This window comes from Neomonachus schauinslandi, chromosome 3, assembly GCF_002201575.2.
Source record: "Neomonachus schauinslandi chromosome 3, ASM220157v2, whole genome shotgun sequence".
Taxonomy (NCBI): domain Eukaryota; kingdom Metazoa; phylum Chordata; class Mammalia; order Carnivora; family Phocidae; genus Neomonachus; species Neomonachus schauinslandi.
This window is the reverse complement of record NC_058405.1, coordinates 188056358-188070780: the sequence shown is the minus strand read 5'-3', so window position 1 is coordinate 188070780 and position 14423 is coordinate 188056358. Positions and strand designations below refer to the sequence as shown.

Below are 14423 nucleotides of genomic sequence, written 5' to 3'. Positions count from 1 at the left end.
GTACCTGGCTTATGTGAACGGCGGACACCTGGGCAGAACACACAGACGAGTGGCTGGGGGAGTTGGGCAGCGACTTGCAGGGCCCGATGGACAGCTGCTGCTTCTTCCTTGTGGCCACGATCTTCTGGGCAACTAGTGGACGGGAGACAAAAGGGATCCATGTGAGGCTGGTTCCAAATACAGGGAATGTGGCAGAGACCGCTAGCTGTCCCCACGGTCCACCTCTCCCTTCCTCCACAGTCACGGAGCTCCTGACTCTGGGCTGGGCACAGGACCACCAGAATAAACATGGCATTTCCCGGAGCCGCCTCCACCTTGTTCTTCTGCCCCCCGGCTCAGTGCGGCCACGCAGGCGAGCGCTGGCCGGGGGGATGCCAGTCGAGGGCTCACGTGGCAGTTTCCAGGAATCTTCCTGGAGTGGGCCCTTGGCCCGTTTCTTCCTTCCACCTTTTCCTTTCTTGCTGCTGGAAAGGCACAGGTGTGAGCCGTGCCTCTGCAGCTGTGTTGGGGACAGAAGCCACACGGGGTGGGGCACACGCAGGAAGGAGCGGCCCTCCGGCTCCACCAACGGCCTCCGCAGCCCTGCCCAGACCACCTCAGAAGCCTTGACCATCAAACAAAACAAAAATACACACCTGTCCTGTTCAAATTATTCTAACGTTATGATTTTTTCCAGTTACTTGCAGCAAAAATAATCCGAAATGAGATAGGGTAATTTACCCAACCCCCTCCCCCTCGAAAATCAAAAATCTATCTTTTGCACAGCCTAAAGAATTACTCTTAACTTTATAAGCTGCTGCATAGAATTATAGCCAAGGACATGTAATTATAACAAAGACTTTATTTAAATATATTACTACACACATTGGAAGTTTATCTTAATCAATACAAATCTAAATTCAACCAGCCATAACTTCTCTTGGCAAATGGGCTCGCTGATAAAGCACGCTGGATTTAATTGGAAAGGAAGTCCACAATAAGAAAACTCTTCCCACACCAATAGGTGTCACTGCAGAAGGACTGCAGCTTTTGTCTGAAGAGATGTGTGTCTCTGGGGACCAGCTGTAATGAAGTTCAACAGTATTCAATCCTTGTCTTGGTCCCGAGAGCCGCTATTTTAAAGACGTCGTGCAAAGGAACACACCGTTGTCCCCGGTGATAGGCCCTAACACTGAGGCAGTGCACACAGTGTCCGCAATTTCTTTTCCAAATGAACAAAATTTTAATAGGGAAACGGTCTGTCCACAGCTTATGGCTTTCCTATAAATGAATGATCACGTAAATATGATGAAGCGAAAATGCAGGATGTAAAAAATGGCTCTCAGAGATGAAGCGGCAGCTTCATTAGTTACATCCCGCCTCCAATGGGCCTCTGATCCTGAAAGGATGATATCAATTAATTTATCTTCCCGCAGTGTATTGATCACAAGCTTCATCAGCTAATCATGTTTAAATTACAGAGGAATATCGCAGCATTCTGTCATTTCAAAACCATTGGCGTATCGATCTGGGGTCTTTGGAGATGTATATTACAACATTTTAAAAATCATTATGTGAACTCAGAAATAAAATCTAAGCTCAGATTCCAACAGCTGCAAAACATGGGCCATGCAGGCGAAGTGAAATCCGAAGACCAAAAGTCACGACTGTGGGGGTGACTGCCAATGTACTTCTTCTTTTTATTGAGGGGAGGGAGCGAAATGGGGTTTCTGATGATCAACGCAGAGGCATTTTTGTTTTACTCCCAGCCTCAGAGCTGCTATTCTGCTGGATGACCAGGCTTGCTAGAGTCCTCAAGCTTGCAGAGAGCACCGAGAGCCAGAATGGAACACGGCCAGGCTGTTCGGAGAGTTCTACCGAAACATCTACAGATGTTTTCTACACGAAGGGGAGACTTGAGAAACTTTCTAGGACAAGTCAAATGTGTTATAAAATCCTCATTTTATGAAATTCCAAGTGCAAATGAGCATTCCACCTCTCCTGGTCGGAGGCTGGAGGGAGTGAGCTCATGGCCAAAGAGAACGTTTTTACAGTGAGGCTTCTCCCCGAGCGACAAACAGCTGTACGAAGCATGAGCCGCACATTAAGTACTAAAATTCTAATTGTTCTACCACATTAATTAAATAAACCGAAGTGACAATTTCTAAGAACTGTAGCATCTTGCTTTTACTTTATTAGAACTTTTATTCATGTTTGTTCCATTTTCCCATCTCCCCCATAATTTTTGTCTTCCTGACTCGATAAACAATTGGCAAAAGAAAACAATTTACAAATATTTTGTTCTAAAATATATAGACTGCTGGGCTCTGCGCTGGGCATGGAGTCTGCTTAAGAGTCTCTCCCTCCCCCTCTGCCACTCACCCCGCTCGCGTTCTCTCTCTCTCTCAAATAAAATAAATACATCTTAAAAACAAAACAAAACATAGACCGCTTTAGAGCCATAGGATAACCCATAAAAGTAGGGGAAAACTTAATGATGAGCAATGAAAGCATGTGACTCAAGAATAAGAACAGCAAGAGGGGAAAGGGAAGACGAAGTGACTGTCTTATAAGGTGCGGCCATCCTCCCCACCAGAGTGAAAAACAGTGTCTCCCCTCCAGTTAACTGCTGCTGTTGTTAATTGCTGAATGCCCCAAGGATGTGACCTGAGGGCTGGCATCTCTGTGTGCCTCACTTCAACACCTTCCAAGATGAATCGTTCAGGTGTGCAAAGGCTAGAATGACCACTGCCTGCTAAGATGGTGCCATGGTCCATCCCTCGGATGACCCTGCTAAAGCCAGGGTGAATTCAAAGGAGCCAGCCCCCAGGATAGCTAGGATGGATGGATGGATGGATACAGGGATGGAGGGATGGAGGAAGGGATGGATGGATGGAGGGAGGGAGGGATGGATGGAGGGAGGGATGGAGGGAGGGAGGGAGGGATGGACGGATGGATGGAGGGATGGATGGAGGGAGGGACGGAGGGAGCGATGGAGGGAGGGAGGGAGGGAGGGAGGGACAGATGGAGGGACGGATGGATGAGTCTCCCTCCCCCACAACAACTTGCAGGCAGTGGGATGTCAGAGGGAGGCACTGCTCTCCTGAACTAAAATCATTAACTACTCATGATGTTTACAACACTGAAATGTTAACAAGATTTAAAACATGAATATTACCCCAGATTATAGTGGTTGGGCAATTTTTAACTATCGAGTTCTTATCTACATTTGCTCATTCAACAAGTAAAATATCTTACATGTTTTAAATAAATACATGGATGTAAATAAATGAATAACACACAATCACTTGAGCTGAGAATCTGGAATCGTTATCACTGGGAGGTGCTGTTTTCTCAATTTTGGTGACATGAGCTTCACCTAAGTCCTAAATGGTGTCACCACCATACAGTGAAACGTTTGCTCTTTCACCCAACACTGCTAACCAATTTCATTAGCATCCAGATATTTTGTACTAATGCTCCATGTTGTTTTAAAAGTCACTTCCTCCACAAAATGGGAAATTTTACTTGGATAACAAAAGATCTATCTACAATCAGGGCATAAGGGGCTTCTGGCGGCTGGTGGTGGCCCCTACTTGATGTGAGTGATGACTTTGGGATCATTTTTTAAACCAGTCTTAATTATACTTTCATATACGTATTTCCGTCCTTCCACTAAAAAGAAGTTTATTCAAGAACTTCAGCAACAAGAAAAGTGAGTTGCACATTTCCTTTCTCCACGAATTTAAGATTTCCTATTGTAAATGGCCCCCTTTAATTAGTGATAAAAATAAGATTCTCCGATTGTCCCAAATAAGACTTCATCAAACCCTGGCATGATGCCCAATTTCTGCTCTATTTTTTAAATCATTCGCGCTGAACAAGAAGAACAACGTCTGGTGACAGTGGGAGTCAGGCCTGCCTCTCCCCCTGTCCGTACCCTCCTTGTTGCGGCTACACCTGGACCACGGGCCACGCAGTCCCATCTGGTAACTCACTTCACCCGCACAGCTCCCGGTGCCACGGACGAGGTCGACAGAGCAGACCGGACTGGGATTCAGGTGCCGTCGGCATAGCTCTGCCATGGGGATAGCCACACCACGTGGCAACGGAACAGATCTCCCCACCAGCCTCCCCACAAGCTTCTACCTCTTCCAGAACAGGGACCATGTATCCTTTTGCTTTGTACCCTCACTCTCTCCACAATCTTCACGTTCTCTTTGGGTAACAGGTTAAGAGAGCCAGGGTGGTGACCGGCACCCAGGAGATGCTCGGCCAACGCTGCTTCGGTCAAGCTGTTGGCCAACCTCCGTTTCCAGTGGGTCCCAGGAGGGACTCTCTGGACTGTTCCTCCATTCTCCTGACCACTGCAACCTGGCTCCATCGCCAGCCCCGGGCGGAAGCTGCCACTGCCCAGGCCACCATCTAACTTGACCTCTGGGCAGCATCCATCCGTCCGTGACACCGACTTCTGGTTTGCCTCCTCTAGTTGGAACGTCTGGTCCTCAGCCTCCTTCACTGGCTCTTTACGTGTGGGTGCTTCCAGATGGCCCTCCTCAGCTTCCCTTTACCTCCATGCCCTCCACCTGGGCAGTCTCCTCCTCCCCAATGCCAATGGCTCCCAGATCTCTAGGGCAGCCTTGCTCTGAAGACTCTTTCATTCTAGAACCACGTATCTCCCCTGGGAAGTACTTCAGAGTCCACGTGGCCCAAGCTGAGCCTTACCCTTCTGCCACCGAACTCCATGACTGGACCCCCACCAGGGATGGCCAGAGGGGACATGACAGATGACTGATCCTACCACCAGAATCTCAAATTCTTCTGCACAGCCACTGCCTTGGTCCAAGACCTCATTCTTCCATAGCTGGTTACTGAAACAGCTTCAAAGCAATCCCGTTCACCGCAGCCCCCAAAACCCAGTCCACTGCAGGCCAATCTTACCATGGCTCTGTTCTGTTTATAGCTCAGCAGCTGCCAGCAGACAGACAATGCACCTGAAATTCCGTAGCGACATGGACCGTCCGCTCCTGTTATTTCCTTCCACAAAGAGAGACTCCCACTGCCCGAACACTCCTGCCTCTTTACAAGCCCCCCCTGCAAAGGTGCCAGACCCCACTGGGGACCCCACAGGGAGAAGGGATTTCCATCTGGCAACAGGCTGTCCCTTCTCAACCCTGCAATCTGGGGGCCAGTGTGCTTGGAGCTCAGGGGAGGAGTGGGGGACTCCTGCGCTGCCTGGAACCTGGTGGCAAGACCCTCTGACTCTGGTTTCCCCACAAGGAAGCCCAGATAAGCTTTATTCTCCAGTATACAGCTTTACCAACAGAAAGCAATAATTTGATCTTCCATGGGCCCAAGCGTCTTATTTCTTAGTCGGTTCAGAACCCCAGGGAGGACAAGGATCCCTTCCAAACCCAACGCTGCTGCCTCCCCAGCCTCACAGCCAGGCCACACACAGCTCGCTACAGACGTCAGGAGGCGCTGTCGCCCGGAAGCCCGGAGCGCGTTGTCACCGCCGTCCAGAGCACGCCCCCTCCTCCTCCCATCCCTTCTCAGAAGCCACACCCGGATACCACCTCCCCTCACAGTCCAGATCCTCAGCGGAGGCCCCGCACCCCCAGGACTCCTCCTTGCGGCTACCTCGGAGTCTCCCCACGCCGGGCCGGGACACACGCACGCACACGCACGCGGTCGGGCCGTGGTGAAGGGCTGCGGCTCTGGATCCCTAGCACCTGGAGAACTGGAATCACTCAGTAGGCAACAATGTAACAAGTACCCCCAGCCCCAGGTGAGACAGTTCCCAGCGGGCCTGGCCTCCCGCTCTCCTGCACAAAGACGCCGGGGGCCAGCGGCTGCCTTTGAGTTCTGTTTACACGGCACCACCTGGCTTCTGCAACATCCAAAATTAAGCTTTTGTGTTTCATTAAGGATGATAACATTTTTGGCAGAGTCCAATAAATGTTAGTAAATTTAATCAGTGAAGTATCTTCTCTGGTTTAAATGATCTGCTTGAATTAATCAATTAACAAGAACTTCAGATGTGGCAGCTGAGAGGCAGCAAAGACAGGGACAGAAGCAGGGGAAGAGGAGGGGAGGAGGACCTGGTCACCGAGCTCCCACCCCAGCCGCGGGATCCTCTTCACCCCACACCAGGGGCTCCAATGTTTCCACCGGAGATCGCTGGGCCACCGATGGAACTGCTCAACTGCTCCCTGGGCCGCCCTCCTCCCCAGTCCCTCCTTCACACCCGATTAGCTCAGACGCCCTGACGGGTCCTGGGTGACCAGGCTCCGAGGTGGCCTGTCCCTTCAGCTCCCCTCACCCCAACTCACCGCACAGTGCAAGAGAGGTAACTAGCCGACGGATTCTGCCATGTTTTGCTATTCAATATTCCACGTTATTACATCCTTTCCACGGTCAACTTCCTCTACCTCAGCACAGCCTCTTCTGGAGTCAGTGGGGCTCTGGGCTGAGCCCTGCACACTCAGGCTGCGCTGGGGGGCAGAGGCCTGGCAGGGAGCGGGGAGAAGCCAAGGACGGCGCTCTGAAAGCACACTGATCTGACACTGAAGAGCCGCAATTAGATGCCAAGTGGACGTTTGGTGTAAACGGAGCCAAATTTGAGGAAGATGATTCTTTAGCTGCTGCGGGAAGCTGTATGCAGCAGGCTGAGGCCGATAACGGGGGGGGGGGGGGGGAAGGGAGATGAAAGGATGGAAAGCCCAGTCTGAGTAAGCGAGAGAGACAGGAATTTAAGTATGAATAAATCTAATAAAATAGTACTGAACATGTTTACAACAGACCCACTTGTAAAAACCAACTAGCATGAGCCTCTAATTTTACTCCACGGAAGTATTTTAAAAACACGGACTGAGGAGGAGGCCGTGGCCCGGTCACCTGTCTCTGGTTGCCCCTGAAGGTACCGGCCGGGCGCCTCTCACAGGACGGCCCTTCCACTAGAACTACGGGGAGAAATCCCATAAATAACGGAAGCCACCAGGGGTTGTAAATCTTCCAGTAACAAATAAAAGATCTTCTAACGTCTCAACTCAGTTTTAAATTACAGTTCAGTGATCATTAAACTATCTTATTAAGAAGAAATTAATTACCAAATTATCTATGTAGTTCTGAATTTGTGATTTCGTGAGGAATGAAAAGAAATCCGAGGTGGCACTTTCCTCACGGTGAGCAGCTCGGTGAGCTGGTGTGAATGGAGGCGCATTCGGCACTGCTGGAACCCCTACCCCACCTCTTAGATTTGTTCTCATATTATCTCAGTTTTGAGTAGAGAGGGAGCTATGCCAGAAAAACAAGTAAAATAAAAAAGAGAGAGGGAGAGAGAGGAGGGCAGTGAGGAGAGGTACGCTCAGAAAGGTCTCTCGGGGTCGTCTGGTGCTTGATGGCATTAGTGAACCAGAGGGTCTACCATGTCCCACACACCTGTGGGGACCCTGCCGACTGGAAAATACAGTTTGCTCATCTTCTAAGACGATGGGTCAATTCCAGGGAGCTCCAAGCCATTCTGGAAATGCTAGATACCAAGCTTTATTTACCTTCCTGGGACCAACGTGGGCCTGACACTCAGCAAGTCCTGGCCAGCTGGGCACACGAGTGACCAGATGAATCCGCAGTGCAGACGGGGAAGGTTTTGAGAGAAGGCAGTGGGAGAGGCAGCTTAAAAGGGCAACTGGAAACACATTTTTAAGGATCTCGTATGCAAAGAGGGGTGGCCAGCGTGGGCTTGATCCTTAAGGCAATAGGGGCCAGCAAAACTACTCAGGGACTGGTGTGACAAGACCTAGGCTTCGGAAGGACTCCTGGTGTGGCATGGGAGCTGCAGGTCCTCTCCATCTAGACGGGGAGAGAGCGTGGCGGGGAGTTGTACCAGAGCCCCCGTGGCCTGGCTCACGGCTTGGAGAAGCGCATGGACCTTTTGAGACTCATCTCTAGAACTGCTGTTGCCCTGCCTTTGTACCTGACGAATATTCCACAGGGTAGAATTCTAGGCTGACCATGCATCACTGTACGATTCAAAGTGACCAGAAGGCATTCTTCTAAAGTGACTGAACCTGAGTGATGGGATTTAGATAAACCTCCACAGTTTAAAAACGTTCCAAGCAAATGTGGACACTTGAACTAGTCAAGTGTTCAAGTGCAGTTCCCAAAACCTGAGTATGTTGATCCTCTTGAGAAAGACAGCCTGGACCCTATTCCTGTTCTCCGGCTACCTTAGTCTTCCCGGCAGCATGGGTGACCCACAAGGAGAAGCTCCTGATCCCGGATCTAGCGAGGCTCTCACCTTCTCTGCCACCAGCTATGACCTCACCCCATTGCTCTCCGAAGTGGACGTGTCCCATCCCAATCCCACTGTTCGCACCAACGCTGCATTTCTCGTTCTATAAACAGGCCTGCTCGTTTCCATAAACCACCATAAACCATAAACCACCAGAACAGTTTCCTAATTAGGACAAGTATTAATTAAAAAAAGGATGGTTGCCCTGTAACTGAACAAGTCATAAAGGTAACTTAGAGGTGGGTACAAAGGCAATGTTCTATGCATCTGCTTTCTGTTTCGTCAGTGAAAACCTGACAGGCTTTGGACAAGAATCAAGTGAGTCCTCAGGAGAGCGGGTTGGGGGTGGGGGGCGCGGGGAAATCTTTGATGGCTTACCTTACACGTACCTAAGCGCAAACCATGACAATATTTCTATTATATTTAAAAAAAAAAACAAACAAACCACACCTCAAATCCAAAACAGGCCCTGGTTAAAAACCCAAGCTCACTTTTGTTTCTTCTGGGGACACTCTCAAGTTTTCCATGAACTAATGAAGTCTGAATTCTTAATCTGAGCTCAGTTCTTGTCTGTATTCTTTTTATCTCGTTGTATTAAAACAAATTTATCTTCATTTATGTCGCAATTACCTATTAGGGTTGTTAATTTGCTGGAAATGAAGCTATTGTTTAATTGCTCCTATTAATCGGGGGATTTAAATGCCAACTGTAATAAACAGTTACCTTCAGGATGGAGCAAAGTCATGGCTGCTGACATTAATTTCAGAATGAGGGGAAGTTTCTACCATGTCCAAGGCAGCTGGGTTTCCCATTTCACATAGTGAAAGAATATAAAATTTAGAGAAACCCACGCTGAAATAAATATGGTCAATTTGATGTTTTTATACACACACCTAATTTTCACATAAAGTTATTATCTGTGGCCAAGGGGGGCTGTCAAATCCTCCTGCAGGAAAAGCACACCTTTCTTTCAGGCGTCTCGTCACAACACAGTTGCCCCCTAAAGTCGAGTCCCAAGAGCAGCCGCCAGCGAGAATGTGGGTCCCACAGTCGCTGAGGACACTGGGCTAGTGGGTGGCGGGAACCACAATGCTGACCGCTTGCTGGGTTCTAGGCTCCGAAGGACACAAGGTCCCCAGGTCCACAGAATGGCAAACATTCACGTCTCTGAAAAGTAAGGGTCTACATATCCCAACACCATACTGTCAAGTGTCCTTCAGCTGGTGCTGCCCACAGCCAGTCTGAGCACGGGGCTGCTGGGGCTCAAATCTGCTTCAACCAGCATCTCTCCCCTAGGAGGAAAGGAAGGCATTGCAAATGGCACGGCCTGGCGTCCCCCGCAGGACTGCATCTCAGGCTCCGGTCTGCCCCATGCACCAAGAGGACAGGATGGTCAGTCCTGGACCTTCTGGGGGATCCTCCAGCCGCTCTGCCCTCCCCTCGCCACGTGCCGTCTGGTCTTCCCCCGGCTCCACACTCGCAGCCACGTTCTCTGCAGCTGACAGGCCCCACCAGCACCCTGTCCGAGACCTTCACCATGTCATCCCTCCTTACTGTGCAGGCTCCTGGCTGGTCTTCTTCTCTGTGCACTTCCCCAGTTTAAATCTCCTCCAGGTCTGCACTATGCTCGGGGACACGAGGTGTATTCATCCAAGTCCCTCTCCAGCTGGAAGGACTTCTTCTGTCTCTGGCTGGCTGTCCAGGACAGGAGGTCTAGAACGCACACCAGCACACCCAGTCTCTGGTGTAAATGTGAAGCTCGGTGCATGCCCGGAGAAGAGCAGGGCACCAGGCTGGGACAGGCTCGGGCTCCTGAAAGCTCCAACCACCCACAGTATACTTGTGCCTGCCGTGCTGCTTAAGGGCCCCCTGGCTCTCCAAACAGGAATGGGCACCAAGGACCTGAGTGGGGACTCTCCGGAGGAAACAGAGGGGAGGAAGGAGGCATCCCAACTCTGTCCCCCCAACACAGGTGAGGCTGGGATAAAACCCACGAGAGGGTGCGGCATGGACACCAAGGGCCCCGAACACTCCTGGTCATGCCTGAGCGCTGCTCGTTCTATGTCCACTATGTGGGGTTGGCCGCTTTTACCTTCCGTGTGTTGGGAAGGTGTCCTCACCAGCTTCATGGCATCCCTGCTCACTCCCTGCTTATTCTTTCCTGATGTCATGGAGCGGCTGGTGTGTGCCAGGCAAGCCGTTGGGTAGGGGGAGATCGCGAGAAGCTGCTGTCCCAGCACAGCTTCTGCCCTCTGTCAGGGCATCCCATGGAGGAGACAATTCAGGCAACTTCCCATGACGTTTGACTAGGGGGTCAGGAAGCAGTGCTCATTGGCCTAGAACCCCCGAGCCCCTCACTCCTCATCACAGAATCCAGCAAGATGTTCTGGGCACCGGTGTGGCAGATCCGTGACCAGCTGTGGGAGCATGAATAGCTTTAAAGGAAGGCACGTGTTTATTTTAAAGGGAGCCATATGTTTACGGTGGAAACAAAGTCAGGATAATTCTCAAAAGAGAAATACTGAAAAATTACAAATCTTGCGGAACACTGAAGAATCCTTAAAAGCAGGAAGCACTTGGAAAAGATGTCCAGGGATACATGAAACACGAGAAGTGTCATGCCCGTGGAGTGGGCAGTGAGCAGCACACGATGCGCATACCTTCCAAGGAACTCGAGTCCGGCATGGGGCCTGCACTCAGCTCTGAGCACATACAAGCCGGGGGGAGTGATATGCTGGGTGATAGGAGCTGGTCCCTCTGGCCAGTGTGGAGACCTGGACAGGGGCTGGGATGCCGGCTGGTCCCCTGGACCTACGCATAGAGGACGTCTCCTTCAGGAGCTCGCCAGCTCAGAAGTCAGAGCGCTTCGCTCTCGTCTTAATAGGCTGCCGTACGATGACAAGACCGGGCAGCATTTCACTCAGTGTCCATGTAGCATCCAGTGTGATTATTTCACTTAATTGAATAAATAATCATTAAGTCGGCAGAGCTAGAAAGTAGCTAATGTGGGTTAGGTTAATCTAAAATGGAGAAAGATGTGCAGAAAGTGTAAATTAAAGACCTTGCAAAGAGGGACACTTTCCAGACTGGGTCACTAGGATACTCCCACCAAGACCCAGGTTAACATGGAGCTGAACACAGACCCTGAGTAGCGAACGTTCCAAATGCTACAATTAAACCCCGTGCACATCCGTTCAGAAGGCCAAGAGATGATTAACTTTCTCCCTCACTTCTTCTCAAGTTGGATGCAAATCAGTGTCTTTCAAGATGAGGCACGTGAATATCCCAATAAATTGGCAATACAACTTAGATGGCAGGCAGGATCTGAAAGATAAATGGCTTAAACAAAGAAGGGAAAAATGAGCCTGTCACTTCTTCTCAATTCATCAAGCTGTCTTGCGGAGAAAGTTGATGATTCCAGAGCAGAAATGTCTCTGACACCCCCTGAAGGTGAAAGCTCATCCTGGGATTCTTCCCTGTGCCTGGCGAGGCTCCGCGCCCTTCCTGCCTTGCCTGTGGACTCACCGTGTACGTCCGTTCTTGCTTAGAAGGTGAAATCCTGGGCCATGGAACGTACGAACCCAGCTCATGGGCGGGGGAGGGGGAGGAGGGAGAGACAGACACGCTCGGGGCAAGTGTGCAGAGCGCGGGGACCCCGCAGGACACACAATCCCACAAACAGAACTGACGGAATGATCTTCAAACATGCAAACGGGGAAGGTACCTCGAAAAAAATGACAGACGCACAAAACTGATTATGCTAAGTTATTCAGGCCAAAGAAATTGCACAAAAATTTAAAGCAGGATGAGATGAGGATCAGCGAGGAACAGACAGAAAGGGCCCAAAATAAGAAGATGGGTGAGCTGTCAGGTCCTAAAACCAGGGCACCGGGCATGGATACAGTGAGGTGCCATCACCGGGTTTCCTTGTTTTTAAAAGTTAACAGACTTTGATTTATATTGGTTTAGCCCAATTCATCGGGCCTAATTTGCTTCCTATTTGAAGATACACGTTTAAGGAAAAAAGGAGCTTAGAAATGTGTCTAATCTCCCCGTTTGCCACAAGCACATTCTCCTTCAGAGATCCTGTAACTTTCGAGAAAAATGGACTTATCTATCACAACGGAAGCTGTTTTCCTATTTCCAGAAATAATTACCCTTACAACAATCTCCATAAAAAAGACATTTCCCTCTTAAAGTGGGAGAGAAGATGTCTTGGTTGGAACCGGAGAAAATTATTCCTCTCCCCCGGCTCCGTTAGTAATGAGCCAGCGGTAGTGGCCCCAGCACGAGAGGCCTTCCAGCAAGTGACAGTGACACACAGGCTGAATTATACAATGTAGTGTGATGCAATTAGGAAGAAGGATGACATGACAAAACAGATTTCCACTCGGTCTTCAGCGGGGCTCCGTGCATTAAGTCATTGTAACGCTCTCCCGGCCGCCCATCAATTATTATTATATAACCAGCACCACCACCCAGAAACCCACCCTTTCAAACACGCAAGATTCCTCTGGGCAAGTCTTGCCTTTTGTGATTATTAGGGCGACGTGAGGCATTGCAGTTACATGCATTCGAGGGCCCGAGTAAAGAAATGATGTAATAATTCTATTTCCTTAATGCAGAACTCTGAAGAATTCTTTTCCATAGACAATGGTTACTGAAGAGTTAAGTATATCATGTAGAGAAACTTCCGGTAAGTTTTTTTTTTTCTTTAACAAGAAATTCAGTTTATCAATTGCCATTGTAATTACTCACAGCACCTCAGGTAATTAAAAAGAATCTAAATCTAATTTTATTTACATTTAGAATACCGGAGGTCATCGCCGATCAAGATTTCACGTTTGTGACTAATAATGTTTAAGTGTTCATTAGAGTCCAGTGGAGAATACGGATTGATTTTGAATTTGTAATCTGCTGTGATTTAGTGACGGTGGGGAAGTCAAGCTCTCCCGATCTGTTATCGCCAGTTTCTATGAATTATGGAAATTCTTAAAAGAATTGTGCATGCATTTTAATTCCAGAAACCCTCATCTTAAAAAAAAATTAGAGCTCACAATAATAGTGCACCCCTCCACCTGGGAGTGGGAAAGCAGTTCACGTGAGATTTAGTTTCTCTGGACCCATTTTAATGTAAAATACCTACAATAATATTTTAAATGGAACGACTGTTTTGATTTTTCCTTCTAAATTTTTATAATGAAAATTTTTAAACCTGCACAAAAAATTGCAAGAATGAGTGAGTGCCCACTGACACACCACCTAGGTTCCCTAACTGTAGCATGTTGTTGCGAGAACCGCTTTATCACATACCCATCCGTTGACCCATCCATCTTATTTTTTGATGCATTTCTAATCCGCTGCAGACATCAGTTCCCTTCACCTGATGCATTTCAGCATGCGCATAATTAACTCATTAACTGTTCAAGGTTCTTTTTGAGATTAAATGTACATACCATAAAATGCAAAAATCTTAGCTGTACCGTTCCACTGGGAGTTTTGACAAGTCACGGAACACACATCACCATGAAGATTCAGAAGTCTCCAGCCCCCGGGGGAGCTCCCTTGTGCCCCCCACCTCAAACAGTCCTTCGCTCTTCCCCAAATCCACCCTTCTGGGTTTTTCAGTCATCAGTTAGTTTTGCCTTTTATAGAACTTGACGTAAATGGAAGCCTCCACTTGGTGGGTCTTCACTCAGAGTCATGTCTTGTAGACACGTCCACAATCACAAGTTTGCAAACTAACTTCATCACTGGCACACCACGATACTAGAGTCCTAGGGGAGGGGCATTACCAAGTCTTTTTCTCATCCCAGTGAAACACGATAGTGCTTCACTGCCTTCCTCACAGGTTCCTAGAGAAGATGGGTGATGGTGAACATGACACCTAATTATCATCAACTTCTCTGGTCCTGCCAGGGATGAGAAAGGGACTAAGCACCCATATTTTTAGAAAAGCAAATCTATTTCTAAATTTGTTTGACCTTGGGTATATGCTGTAGATAAAAGGTTATAAAATGACCCTTTGGATCATAACTTCAACACCCCTTTATTTTCCTTTACTCAAAAGTACAGTGTTATCCCACCCTCAGAACCCATCATCTTTCACTAACAACTCAGGAGTGCTGTCCTGGATGACATCATGGTTCAA

The 14423-nt window shown here is 48.8% G+C and overlaps 1 protein-coding gene across 2 annotated transcripts in view; it reads right to left on the bottom strand.

Annotated features, from left to right (window-relative positions):
- Nucleotides 1–14423, bottom strand: part of AGAP1 (ArfGAP with GTPase domain, ankyrin repeat and PH domain 1) — a 338554-nt gene that overhangs the window by 264511 nt on the left and 59620 nt on the right. The window contains exon 6 of one of the 2 annotated variants that reach the window (XM_044913774.1): nucleotides 20–132. In XM_044913774.1, the coding sequence (XP_044769709.1) occupies nucleotides 20–132 (113 nt within the window). Of the gene's footprint in view, nucleotides 1–4; nucleotides 133–14423 lie in introns of both variants that reach the window. The other variant, XM_021679032.1, reaches the window with a different exon arrangement.